The sequence below is a fragment of the Phyllobates terribilis genome, unplaced genomic scaffold (genome assembly GCF_046119375.1).
Source record: "Phyllobates terribilis strain yellow unplaced genomic scaffold, ASM4611937v1 Scaffold_4__5_contigs__length_816908805, whole genome shotgun sequence".
Classification (NCBI taxonomy): Eukaryota; Metazoa; Chordata; class Amphibia; order Anura; family Dendrobatidae; genus Phyllobates; species Phyllobates terribilis.
This window is the reverse complement of record NW_027362764.1, coordinates 268570064-268584949: the sequence shown is the minus strand read 5'-3', so window position 1 is coordinate 268584949 and position 14886 is coordinate 268570064. Positions and strand designations below refer to the sequence as shown.

The window sequence follows — 14886 nt, the reverse complement described above, 5'->3', positions numbered from 1 at the left end:
ATACAGCACTCTGTGAACAGCCAGCTTCTTTACCAATGACCTTTTGTGGCTTACCCTCCTTGTGGAGTGTGTCAATAACTGCCTTCTAGACATCTGTCAAGTCAGCAGTCTTCCCCATGATTGTGGAGCCTACTGAAACAGACTAAGGGATCTTTTTAAACGCGTAGGAAGTCTTTGCAGGTGTTTTTTGTTAATTACTCTAATTTACTGAGAAAATGACTTTTGTGTTTTCATTGGCTGTAAGCCATAATCATCAACATTAACACAAATAAACACTTGAAATAGATCACTCTGTTTGTAACGACTCTATATAATATATGAGTTTCACTTTTTGCATTGAAGAACTGAAATAAATTAACTTTTTGATGATATTCTAATTTAGTGAGATGCACCTGTATGTAACAATCTCACCAGATATATGCCTCACTCATTATAATTAATATATATATACACACACACACATACATAAACACACACACACATACATATAGACTCGTCTTTTACATTAAAAAAAAAAAGTAAAAAAAAGGAAAATGGGCCGCCTGAATGGTTAGTACCTAGTAGCACCCCCTTTTGAAAATATCACAGCTTGAGAACACTTTTTGTAGCCAGACAAGAGTCTTTCAATTCTCGTTTGAGGGATTTTCATCCATTCTTCCTTGGAAAATCCTTCCGGTTCTGTGAGATTCCTGGGTCGTCTTGCATGCACTGCTATTTTGAAGTCTAGCCATAGATTTTCAATGATGTTCAGATCAGGGGACTGTGAGGGCCATTGTAAAACCTCCAGCTTGTGCCTTTTGAGGGAGTCTATTGTGGATTTTGACATGTGCTTAGGATCATTGTTATCCATTTGTAGAAACCATCCTTCTTTCAACTTCAGCTTTTTTACAGATGGTGTCATGTTTGCATCAAGAATTCACAAAGAATCCATTCTTCCCTCTACCAGTGAAATGTTCCAAATGCCATTGGCCGCAACACAACCCCAAAGCACGATTAATCCACCCCCCCACTCGCTTAATAATTGGCAAGATGTTCTTTTCCTGAAATTCTGTACCCTTTTTTCTCCACACATACCTTTGACCATTGTGGCCAGAGAGTTCTATTTTAAACTCATCGGACCACAGGACTTGTTTCCAAAATGAATCAGGCTTGTTTAGATGTTCTTTTGCATACTTCTGATGCTGAATTTTATGGTGAGGATGCAGGAGAGGTTTTCTTCTGACGACTCTTCCATGAAGGCCATGTTTGTGCAGAGGTCTCTGAACAGTAGAACAATGTACCACAACTCCAGAGTCTGATAAATCTTTCTGAAGGTCTGTTGCAGTCAAGCGGGGGTTCTGATTTGCCTCTCTAGGAGTCCTATGAGCAGCTCTAACTGAAATTTTGCTTGGTCTTCCAGACTTTATCTTGACCTCCACTGTTCCTGTTAACTGCCATTTCTTAATTACATTTCAGTTGAGAAAAAGGCAACTTAAAAATGCTTTGTTATCTTCTTATAGCCTTCTCCTGGTTTGTGAGCCTCCACCATTTACATTTTCAGAGTGCTAGGCAGCTGCTTAGAAGAACCCATGGCTGCTGTTTTTTGGCACAAGGTTAGAGGAAGCTCAGTTTTTATAAAGCTGATAAATCTGCATCACCTGGCCTTTCCTAACGATGATAATGAACAAGCCATAACCCTAACAGGCTAATTAAGGTCTGAAACCTTAGTCAGTTATCTGAGAACACAAATCTCCAAGGGTGCCCAAACCTTTGCATCGGCCCATTTTCCTTTTTTGTAGTTTTTAAAATGTAAAAAATGACAGTATATTTTTTTTGCCTAAAATATAAAGGAAATGTGTCATCTTTAACTTGAGGCCTTTCAGAGGTCATTTCATCTTCAACTTGCTTAACTTATCACAATAACAGTCATTTTGACCAGGGGTGGCCAAACTTTTACATGCCACTGTAATGTTGTTCTCAGATTAGGTGACAAAGACCTGTTGAAACTTTCCCTTTAAGAGACACATATCCAAAACAGCAACAATAAAAACCAATACAAAATAATGAACAAACATTTAACAACTCACGATTTTCTTCTTCAGCTTCTTGAGGTAAAACTTTAAAATCTAGGAACCAAGCTTCTATCCAGGCCAAGATAAAGGACATAATAGGAAGGACATAACCAAAAGCACCTTGGGAAAACAACTGGGAAATGCAAATAGGTATATTTATTTTCATTATCACTTTTATATGATGAAAAGAACAAAATAATAAAAAAATCCACATGAAATATGTAAGTATAATCGACAGACAAAAAAAGAGTCTTTAGGGGATGATAGGCTGCAGCGCTTATGTGACATGGACAGTGTCACAAGATCACCAGGGGACACAGCGCTCAAGGCAGAGATGGGACGGGAGGTATGTATTTTCTTACTTTACTTAACACAATGGAGGGATATCTAGTAGTCTAGTCTAGTAGTAACATCTTTAAGGAAGCAGCCATAACTTTTACAATTTTACATTGCAACTCGTGGTAGTTGCAGATGTAGCAGTACCAATTATGTCCAGGTTTTTTAACCCATTTTTTGCCATAACACAGAGACATGTAAGGGAGAAAAGTTTTTTTTTTAATAACTGAATTTTTATAACATTTTTCAAAAATAAATTTACAGAATGACACCATAGAATTCAAAATATTAGCAAACAATATTGCATAGTATTGCAGGTATATTAGCGAAGCCTATTTCTGCATATGGTTTCAGCATTGCTTTGGTGTAACAGTGTCACATGCCTCATTAGATATCTACTTGGGTTACTTGTTATACTCCCCTTTGGCATATCTCTTGTAGAGTATTGCCTATATTACACCCACTAGGGGCTATTGTTTATTTGGACTAAGGTGTTGATATTTCCTTGAAGATTTATCAGTGAGGCTGTCATTCTACTTCTTGTACTGGGTGGCTATGATGGTTTCCCTTTTTGATATTATTGCATTATAATAGGATGGTAATATAGTTCAGAGAATTTTGCTTATTTTATTATGTTGTTTTAATGATTTCAATAAAATTTGGTTTTAATTGGTGGATCGCTTCTCTACTCAGTCTAATACATGGGTTCTGAGATGTTGTGTGATACCTAGCAGCAGTGGTCATGTGAAGTAATAGTTGTCGGACATTAGGACTGATTTGAAATGGTGGGATATTAGGTAGATACAATTTAGGATCAAGGGGTACCTGAAGACCAGTGACTTTAATAATAAGATTTTTAACAGATTTCCAAAAGCTTAGGATACCTGTACAATACCAGAATAAGTGAGTTGCTACATCTCCATCAGCAGACGGGAATATAAGGATTGAGTTTATGTAATAAGGAAGGAGTGTGACACCAATATATAAGTAGCTTATATAGGGAGAAAAGTGTTTTATAGATTATTTTTATTGTAGGATTTTGGTTTTATGTTTCTAAAATCTTGAGGCTGTGTGCCCACGTAGCGTTTTTCAAGCGTTTATGCTGCGGAATTTCCGCAGCGTAAACGCTTGTGAAACGCTAGGTAATCCGCACCCCATGGTCCCCAAGGGGATTCCGCATGTTCTATGCACATGCTGCGGATTTTTCCGTAGCGTTTATGCTGCGTACAAAAATCCACAGCATGTCATTTAATTTTGCGGAAGCGCAGCGGAACTCCCGCCATTGACTTGCATTGAGACGCATAGAAACCGCGACTGTACATTTTTACAAGCGGCTTCTATGCGTCTCTATGTGCGGATGGTACCCAGTTCTGGAGGAGAGAAGACTCTCATCCAGACCTGGGTACCATTGTACCTGTAAAAAAAAGAATAAAATAACAAATAAAGTTTATATTCACCTGTCCGGCGTCTTCTCTCTGAATGCCGGCATCGCTTGAGGACCTGCGGTGACGTCACAGTCATGTGACCGCAGGCCCTTCACCGCTCTGTCTCGCGATATGCCGGCAGCCGGGAACCAGCCAGGAAGCAGCGCTGCAGCCACGCCGGGGCCTCGGGGGTGAGTATAGCTTTATTTGTTTTAATTTTTACGGTTCACACTGTATAAATCCATGCTATTTGCATGGATTTATATAGTGTGACCTAGTTGTCAAGCACTTTCCAAGTGATGCTATCGCCTGGAAAGCGCTTGTCAATCTGCATGCGGAAACGCATGTGAATCCGCATGTGGATCCGCATGTATTCTGCAGGAAAAACGCATGCACAATCTGCATGCGTTTTTTCTGCCAGGGAGATGCAGAAATGCTGCAGAAATTTTCTGCTTCATTTCCGCATCGTGGGCACATAGCCTTAAAGGACTTATCCATTTTTTTATACTAAGGGACTTGAACAGCCAACCCTACTTTTGTATTGCAATGTATAATGCCTGTTAATGTATTATATCTCTGGTAGGCAGTAATAGGCTTCCGTGCATGGCTGATCTGGGGGCCATTGTTGGGCCACCGGCTGCAATAGTAACCCATCATCACTCCAGAACCGTATTGCACAGGTGCTAAAATGGGAAGCTTTCTATCCAATGACTTACAACGTAAAGTCCAAAGGGTAAAAAAGCTAGGAGAGATCAGAGATCTCAATTTGAAGCAGGTGGTCAGTAGTTGCTATCAGCTAGCATCCACAAATGATGGCGCAGGTACAGCTCCTGTGCCACTCTATAAATGCGCCAAATTATTACGGAAATTTGTGTGGACTAAATCGTTCCTGGAACGTTACAGCTTGGTGCAAGGCTGGAAAGGATGCTTCAGGTTTGTGTGAATAGGAGTTTATAAGGCTCTTATCTTAAAGGGAATCTTTCAGAAAGTTTTTGCTATTTAATCTGACAGCAACATGATGTAGGGTAGAGAGCAGGATTCCAGCGATGTATCACTTAGTTTACTGGGTGTAGCAGTTGAGATAGAGTCACATTTTTTCTGTTACAGATCTAGCAGAGCTTGGAATGTTGAGCCCAGTGTAACCCCACACACACCACTGATTGTACTTAGAGAGCTGCCAATGTATAGCGACAGAAAGCTGCTAATCAGTATTTGGTCAGTATTTTTTCTCAGGAGTGGGAGCGAAAACCAGGAGTGGATGATAAATGCAGAATTGGTGACTTGTTTCTATTATACCTTTTCTCTGATTGTTCCTCACCTGGTTTTGGCTTCCACTCCTGAGAAAAAATACTGACTGAATACTGACAAAAAATACTGATAGTGGGACTGTGGCCTTATAGTGAAAATCTACTGCTGATAAAACACTTTTTTTTTTTTTTACAATAAAATCAAAGTCTAAAAAGTGACACATCTCTGGAATCAGGCTCTCAGCGCCAACACCATGCTGCTCTCAGATTACATAAAACCTGCTGATTCCATTTAACCCCTTTAAAGCCTGGAGCGTAATAGTAGGCACCAGACTATCACCCCTGGTTCAGTGAAGGCTCCGGCGCTGAGCCCGCACTGAACCGAGCACATCTCAGCTGATTTATACAGCGGACATGAGCCCACAACAGCCGCGGGTGGAATCGCAATCCACCCGCGGCTGATAACATGTTAAATGCCGCTGTCAATCTCTGACAGCGGCATTTAACAGCACCGCGCCGGAAGCGCGTCACTTACCCCGCCCATCGGTGACCCCGTCACGTGATCGCGGGTCACTGATGGGTGGGCATGACAACCCTGGGTCTCCAGCAGACCCCAGTGGTTGTCATGTACTGATCGCTATGAGCGCCACTTAGTGGTCGGCGGCAAAAAAAAAGAAGAAAGAGACAATGTAATATGGAAATGCACACCTATGAGTCAATAGTGTTAAATCAAAAAATTCCAAAATGTATTAATGTGCACTGACACAAACATGCTAAAACTAATTAAAAACAGACCACCTAGTGGTCGGCGCTCATGGCACAGGGGCATTTCTGCTACATAGAGGTGATCTGCTCATCACCTCTTTGTAGCAGAGGCGATCGGACAGTTGCTGCTTCTAGTCTCCTATGGAGACTATAGAAGCAAGCAAAAAAATTTAAAAAAATGTTTTTAAAAATATTAAAAAAAATATATAAAAAGTTTAAATCACCCCCCTTTCAGTCCATTCAAAATAAAATAATAATAAAAAAAAACCACACACATTTGGTATTGCCGCATTCAGAATCGTCCGATCTATCAATACAGAAAAATAATTAATCCGATCGGTAAACGGCGTAACGAGAAAAAAATTCTAAATGCCAGAATTAAGTTTTTGGTCGCCGCAACATTGCAGTAAAATGCAATAAAGAGCGATCAAAACATCAGTTCTACCCCAAAATGGTATCAATAAAAACCTTCAGCTCGGCGCGCAAAAAAATTAGCCCTCACCCGGCCCCAGATCCCGAAAAATGGGAACGCTACGGGTCTTGGAAAATGGCGCCATTTTTTTTTTTTAAGCAAACTTTGTATTTTTTTTTCACCACTTAAATAAAAAAGAACCTATACATGTTTGGTATCTACAAACTCGTAATGACCTGGAGAATAAGAATGGCAGGTCCGTTTTAGCATTCAGTGAACGTGGTAAAAAAACAACAAAAAAAAACCAAACTTTTTTTTGCAATTTCACCGCACTTGGAATTTTTTTTCCCATTTTCCAGTACACGATATGGTAAAACCAGTGATATCGTTTAAAAGTACAACTCGTCCTGCAAAAAATAAGCCCTCACAAGGCCATATTGATGGAAAAAATAAAAAGACTATGGCTCTGGGAAGAAGGGGAGCAAAAAAACAAAAATGCAAAAACTGAAAATCCCAGGGTCCTTAAGGGGTTAATTAGACGGAGCTGCAATACCAGATAAAGTCTATGGACAAGAGTGGAGTTATTTTTGTGGAAAAAGCTGTCTTTTTATTTTGTCTCACAGTGCTTCTTTAACCATTCTGTATTCAGAAATATTGTCAATTTGCTTCAATTCTTTACGGATTTCAAGATCTTTTAAATAATTTAGTTTGTTTATAGGGGAGGAATTTTATTTATATAAAAGTAAAGCACCTGCTGCCATTATAAATCCATATTACAAGCTAGATGCCCACAGTCATATTTAGGAGATGGGATTATCGGGAAAGGAACATTATTCAATCTCCTGCTTACCTTCGATAAAATGACTTTCACTATCAGGAAGGCACAGGTAATTGCTGTGGTCACCTGTAGGGGAATGACAAGAAAAAGTCCTTTCAAAATGTACGTCAAATTATTTGAACCTTCTTAACAACCTCGAGGTCAAAAACCGGAGCGACAACAAAATATTTCTTCCGTAGACTGCATACTACCTTCTGCTACATATAACATGTAGTATACATTTTACATATTCACACGTGAAAGGCACTCCTCCTCTTATGAGCCTTATATAATCTATATTTAGGGAATATATAATATACACACATTATATATATATATATATATATATATATATATATATATATATATATATATATATATATATATATATATCTCTTAATAAATGTCCCAAAAGCAGCATCCAAACTGATTTATGTCACAGTAGGAGTAAGATACGGGTCACAGGTGCTGTAAAAACTCGAGCTGGTCTCATTAAGACAGGTTTAAAATTCTCCAAAGCATATTCTGTAAAGGAGACTACAAAACCTCAGTCTCCTCCATTTGCTATAGAGACTGTGATGTCAAAGGCTTTATATAGCCCACTCGCCATCTCCTAATTGCCACATCTACTTGTTTAATGGGTAACCAATACACTACTCAAAGAAGCCTTTATTATTTATTGATTCATTATGGAGTCTAAAATGTATCTAGCGACTGTATATAAATATACCTTAATGAACCATTGATATAGGGATAGGTTCTCACAGCCCCCACTCATAACTCATTTGAGGGGCTGCCAAATTAAGTCAGAGAATGAGGATCAGATACAGGTGCATCTCACTAAATTAGAATATCATCAAAAAGTTCATTTATTTCAGTTCTTCAATACAAAAAGTGAAACACATCATATAGAGTCATTACAAACAGTGATCTATTTCAAGTGCTTATTTCTGTTAATGTTGATGATTATGGCCTACAGCCAATGAAAACACAAAGTCATTATCTCAGTAATTTAAAATAATTAACAAAAAACACCTGTAAAGGCTTCCTAAGCGTTTAAAAAGGTCCACTAGTCTGTTTCAGTTGGCTCTACTATCATGGGGAAGACAGCTGACTTGACAGATGTCCAGAAGGCAGTCATTGACACACTGCACAAGGTCCCAGAGTTTCAATTTTCCTTTGGAAATTAAGGTCCCAGAGTCTGGAGGAACAGTGGAGAGTCACACAATCCAAGCTGCTTGAGGTGTACTGTGAAGTTTCCACAATCAGTGATGGTATGGGGAGCCATGTCATCTGCTGGTGTAGGTCCACTGTGTTTTATCAAGACCAAAGTCAGCGCAGCCGTTTACCAGGAAATTTTAGAGCACTTCATGCTTCCCTCTGCCGACAAGCTTTTTGGAGATGGAAATTTCATTCTCCAGCAGGACTTGGCACCTGTCCACACTGCCAAAAGTACCAAGACCTGTTTTAAAAACAACAGTATCACTGTGCTTGATTGGCCAGCAAACTCGCCTGACCTTAACCCCATAGAGAATCTATGGGGTATTGTCAAGAGGAAGAGGAGAGACACCAGACACAACAATGCAGACGAGCTGAAGGCTGCTATCAAAGCAACCTGGGCTTCCATAACACCTCAGCAGTGCTACAGGCTGATCGCCTCCATGCCACGCTGCATTGATGCAGTAATTGATGCAAAAGGAGCCCCGACCAAGTATTGAGTGCATTTACTGAACATACATTTCAGTAGGCCAACATTTCAGATTTTAAAATCATTTTTCAAGCTGGTATAAAGTATTCTAATTTACTGAGATAATGACTTTAGTGTTTTCATTGGCTGTAAGCCATAATCATCAACATTAACAGAAATAAACACTAGAAATAGATCACTCTGTTTGTAATGACTCTATATAATATACGAGTTTCACTTTTTGCATTGAAGAACTGAAATAAATGAACTTTTTGATGATATTCTAATTTTGTGAGAAGCACCTGCAGGTCAAGCAGCGAGTCACACACTTCAGTTAGCAAACGAAATTCAACAAGCAACTTTGGCTGCTGAGTTCATTTCTGACGGTACAAGTTTTCTGAACTGAACACAATCGATTAGTAGACTAAAGTTATTGTGTCAGGCTTAATAGATCTTAATATGTTAAAAGGGCTTTAATCCCATTACATAAAAAAAAAAAAATAATAATAATAATAAACAAAAATACACAAATAAACACTACTTAAATTTGCTATCACCCACTGATCTAACAGTGATCTAAATCAGGGCAGTCCTCTAGTTGTTTGCACGTGACCACGTGGCCAGAGTGGTCTGTGCCGTAGTACTGGCATCAAGGCTCAGAACTGAACAGTGAAAGAGTGTCCTTAGTGGTCACCAACTGCCTCCTGTGGTCATGTGTTGGCTTCTTGTCAAAAAAGACTGGGAAGACTTACAGCACTTCTGTGCTGGGTCACAAATAGATAATAGATGTGAGTAGTGTGTCTTTCATTGTTCTACAGTATTTGTTCTTGTTTTTGTTAAAAAAAAACAGGACAACCCCCTTAAAGAGGTTGTCCTCTACAATGTATAGTGGGCCGATCAATTTAAACCTTGGAAATGAGGCTTTCTTCAAATACCTTGAGCTTCCTGTGAGCGGCGCTATCGCTGTCCACTCATCCCCATCACGTGACCCTCGGCTGCAGCTGCCTCTGATGTCCGGTGATGTCATGTCAATGTCCAGAAATGGAAGCTGACCCGGCATCACCGAGACGGGGCCCAGGCTCCCTGAGTGAAGAAGGGCTCATTTCCAAGGTTTAAATCGATCTGCACATTACACATTGTAGTGGAAAACCTCTTTAGTGGAGTTTTCCATTCTAAGAAGAAAAGTCTGCAGTCACGTTATGTGACTGCACACTGACTGGTCGTGGCAGTGTGAAATGCATATACTGTCAGGATTCCTCTGGAGGGCCCGTGTGAGTGAGCAGCAATTTACATAGTTGTGGTCATGTGCCGACTTGTCTCATCAGGCTTGTCTCAATAGACGGTAATTGACAGGAGCTGGGTTAGACTAGTTGGCACTTGAATGAAAAAATGAAAAGTATGCAAAAATCACAGACATGTTCCCACTCACATGATGAATACAGGGGAATCGTCATAGTGTTTGCTTTGTCCAGTCAAGATTCAGCAGTCTGTGGTCACTTAGAGCGTGAGTAGTGTGTTATTGAGCAGTCTGCGGTCACTTAGAGCGTGAGTAGTGTGTTATTGAGCAGTCTGCGGTCACTTAGAGCGTGAGTAGTGTGTCATTGAGCAGTCTGCGGTCACTTAGAGTGACTGCAAACTTTTCTTCCTAGACTGGAAAGCCCCTTTAACTACTTCATGACCGATAACATATATTTACGTCATTGGCCACGTCCCTGCGTTTGATGCGGTCTCACATGCTTTAAAAGTTTTTAAAAATATTTTTTTAAAAAAGGTTAAAAACAACAAAAAAAAATCATGAAAATTCAAATCAGCCCCCTTTTGTCCCATTAAAATAAAACAATTAAAAAGAAATAAAAAAAGACCACACAGATTTGGTATTGCTGATTTCAGGAATGTCCGATCTATCAAAATATAAAATAAATTAATTAGATCGGTAAATGGCGTAACGAGAAAAAAATCAAAACACCAGAATTACGTTTTTTTTGGTTGCTGCAACATTGCAATAAAAGGCGAACAAAATATCGGATCTACCCCAAAATGGTATCAATAAAAACGTCAGCTCAGGGCACAAAAAAATAAGCCCTCACCCGGCCCCAGATCCCGAAAAATAGAAACGCTACAGGTCTCCGAAAATGGTGACAAACACAAAAACTTTTTTACATACAAATTTCAGATTTTTTTTTCACTTCTTAAATAAAAAAGAACCTATACATGTTTGGTATCTTTGTACTCGTACTGAACTGGGGAATCAGATTGGCAGGTCTGGTTTACCATGTAGTGAACATGCTGAATAAAAAACAATTGTGGAATTGAACTTTTTTTTTTTAGCAATTTCACCGCACTTGGAATTTTTTCCCTGTTTTTCAGTACACTATTTGGTAAAATCATTGGTGTTATATGTTAATATAACTGCATAGTCCGGATCAAACTGTCCTATAATCATTCAGAAACAGGACTACCATTTTAAAAACCTAACGTGTCCTCCTGCATTTCTTGACCCACTCACTATCATTTTTTTAATGTATGTACAGTAAAATGTGAATTTTAAGTACCAGTTATTAACATGTATAGTATCTACAATAGGAACGATATCATTAGTTTAATACTTACCGCTACTGCCCACCAATGGCGAATTTTGCATATTGCATAAGCAATAATTAGGAGATTGAATCGAAAGAATGATAACAACTGTAGAGAAAAAAGAAAATTGCATTAAAACAATTCATGGTTTATTACATTAAAGTGGTTTTCCACTACTTGGACAAAGCCTTTTTGCATGGTCCCTCTTGTGAAATAAAAGTAATCGATATTCACCTGCCGCACTGGTGGTATTGCAGCAATGTCGGCGCTGGGTCTCCAAAGACATTGTAATGCCATGTCACTCAGCGGCTGCTATGGGACCGCTGTGCGCTCACTTCTTCCACTTATCCAAGGTTTGTCCAATGGAAGTAACCAATAGTGGCTGCTGATTGTTGTGCCACGTGAGCCCTGCAGCCAATGTCATGTGAGCCCCGGGAGAAGACATTGCTGGAATGGTGCCGATGCAGGAGGCGAGCACCTGTCATTTTTAATTTACAAGGGGGACTACTCCATTTAAAAATGTATTGTTTGTGTAATAGAAAACCCCTTTAAATGTATAAAGAATACCAAGTAAAGAAGATAATCAGTATTTACTTCTGATATTTCGGCACATTATGCCTAACAGCATCTTGAATGTGTCGGCTTCGCTTCAGTATCTAGTCCAGAGAAGCAGCCTCTGGATCCGGGGAACGGAGTTAGGGGTCCTGTACATGACTGTATTTGGGATCCATTCTACTCTTGGATGCCAAAAACAATAATGCTTTTTAAGCTGGACTCTGCATAACCATGTATAAAGCAAAATACTTCAACAAGCTGTCTATGATAACATCTATCATACTGAGTATTTGGCTTGAAGCACTGATTGCAGAGATTCCAACAGAAAACTGGGCATGTGATTCACCACATTACAATGAACCCTTCGGCCAGCAAACATTTTCAAACAGTATTACGGCTCACATGGGCTAACTGTGAATCTAAGAATGAAGTGATCAGTGGTATAAGGCATACAGCTGCATATAGAAAAACCTGATCAGCACCTCCAAAGAAAATAAGACAAGTGTGAACAGGTACAAGCCGTCAAAACTATTCAATATAGCCAAGAAAATACAGCTGCACTCTGAAATTCTATAATATGCAAACATTGAATATATTAAATTGGAACAGCATTACTGCTATAGCAGATAAGTACCTTCATTTGTTAAATTAGTGCTCAAATTGGCCAGTTCATAAGAGCCCAACACCCATTGTGAGGCGTACCATTTTGTTGGGACCCTAACCTCATATGCCTCTCCAGGGCTGAAAGCCTACAATTTTAAGGGCAGGCAGGATCCAGCTCTAATTAAAAATTCCTTAGGCTGATGGGAGGAGTGCTCAGTCAGGAGTGTACTACAAATATAAAACAACTTACTCCTTCTGACTGAGCACTCCTCCCATCAGCTTAAGGCATTTTTACTTAGAGGTGGATCCTGCCTGCCCTTAAAATTGTAGGCTTTCAGCCCTGGAGCGGCATATAAGGTTACGGTCCCAACAAAATGGTACGCCTCGCCGTGGGTGTTGGGCTCTTATGAATTGGCCAATTTGTACATTAAGTACCTTTTTAAAGCAGTAATGCAGTTCCAATATCATATATTCAATATTTGCATATTATAGCATTTCAGAGTGCAGCTGTATTTTCCTGGTTATACAGCTGCATATGTCGGGAGACATTCCTGACCTGCCAGCATCTATGTAGAGACAGGTCAGTAATTTACCAATTCCCGTGCAGATCGAGTTCTCCTTGTGGAGCAAGATATTACACGTTTACAAAAGTTTGAAACCTCCTGATAGGACAGTAAGAGAAATGAGCTAATTAGGTACATACATAATCTCTATCAGAATCACTTAACAAATGAGTGAAATAACTAATTCACGTGTGTACAGTATATACATACTGTGAGATAGTCAGGGATTGCTATATTTCCCCAAGATTCCTCTCATATGCATACAAGGCTCCAGGAAAGCTGGATAACACTAGCAAAGTTTGTTAAATGGGTTGTCTAACTTTGGGGAATTTTGTTTATGTAAATACATGCATTTTAAAGCTTAAAGTCATTTTTGCAATTATAAATCATTAAAAATGTTGCACAATTTGGCTTTTTGCAGGCCTTTTGTTTCCTTGCACATTAAACTTTGATGTGGTTTGTGGCCACAAATTAGCTGAGAGGAGCTCAGAAGAAGAGATACAGAGGTTACAAACTCCTTGGCACATTGTTAGAATGAGCTCACTGCCAAAATAACACATAACTCGTTCTGCAGCCACAAATATAAAACACAGAGGCTATAGAACACAAATGGTGCAACAATTTTAACAAAACTCAATTGCAAAAATTATTTTTAGTCCCAAATACATGTATCTAAGTAAAAATAAAAAAAATGTTCCCAACCCCTTTAAGGGATTTGGAAATTTCTGTTTCCTGGCATGGATTTTTATGGAATGATAGACAGCAGGGTGTTTTATTTCTTCCTGACCTGGTATTCCCTGAAGCCCACAGTCAGTCCAAGGCTTATTTATTATTTAGAAATGTGTGCACTTTAGTAGGAGAAAGCCGGCTGAAGAGGCAGAACTTGTCCGTTCAGTAGACTACTCGTCTCCAGTTAGTGCTGTTGGTGTGACCTTTTTGTTTTATTTTGGGTGGATGGTAGTGGGTCACCTGTATAGTCAGGGAAGCTGATGTCTAAATAGTGCTCAGCTGTGCAGGGGTTAATTTGTGTTTTGATGTAAAGCTTTGCATTTATTTTGTACACCACTTATTAAGAACAGGTCAATTCCTGCCTCGGACACGGCTAATCTTACACAATACACACAGTTAACATTTTAACTAAATATATCTGATATTCGCTGTAGCCGCAGTTTGAAGGGAACCTGTCACGCCGGATTTTGGGTTAATCTGCAGGTTAATAGTGTTAGGAAGGTGCTGCGCCGGTGTACTGAAAGTCCGATACTCGGGAGAAAATTAACTTTACTCCTCTCGGGAGCAGCCAGCTTTCAGTCATAGAGGCACGGCCAACGTGGCTACAGTCACCACTCAGTAAACAAGCAGCATGGCTATAAGCACAACTGGGACTTGGATGGACAGCTGGCACAGCAGTGAATCCGTCAAAGTGCCAGCACATGCTCACAGTCGCTGTTCAATATGTACTGAGCAGAGACTGAAACAGCTCTGGCCACACCCCTATGACTGAAAGCTGGCGGTTCCTGAGAGGAATAAAGTTAATTTCCTCCCGACAGTGGTGATTTCAGCAAGGTGGTCAGGCACCTTCTTAAGGGGGTTGTCGAGTCCAAATTGATAAGTCTAAATTGATAAGTCTACAGTGACTTTCTGTGACTGCAGGCTTATAAATCCCTCAGCGCACGCATTCGCCAGTTTCTGACCCGGGACCGGAGGGTATGTATGTGTTATACATATTCCTGGCCAGGGCCCGTCTAGTAGCCTCGCTCTATACACTTGTATCAAGCAAGGCTGCGCCTCGTTTAGTGATGCGGCCGACCAGTGGGAGTGGCCAACTAGAGAGCGCAGCCTCGCTCCA

At 39.8% G+C, this 14886-nt stretch overlaps 1 protein-coding gene across 3 annotated transcripts in view; it reads right to left on the bottom strand.

The window, feature by feature from the left end:
• STARD3NL (STARD3 N-terminal like) overlaps window positions 1–14886 on the bottom strand; it is an 81590-nt gene that overhangs the window by 20610 nt on the left and 46094 nt on the right. For all 3 annotated transcript variants that reach the window (XM_073676609.1, XM_073676608.1, XM_073676607.1), the window contains 3 exons: window positions 11350–11427; window positions 7086–7139; window positions 2067–2184 (listed from right to left, as the gene is read on the bottom strand). In XM_073676609.1, coding sequence (XP_073532710.1) covers window positions 2067–2184; window positions 7086–7139; window positions 11350–11427 — 250 coding nt within the window. The remainder of the gene's footprint in view (window positions 1–2066; window positions 2185–7085; window positions 7140–11349; window positions 11428–14886) is intronic.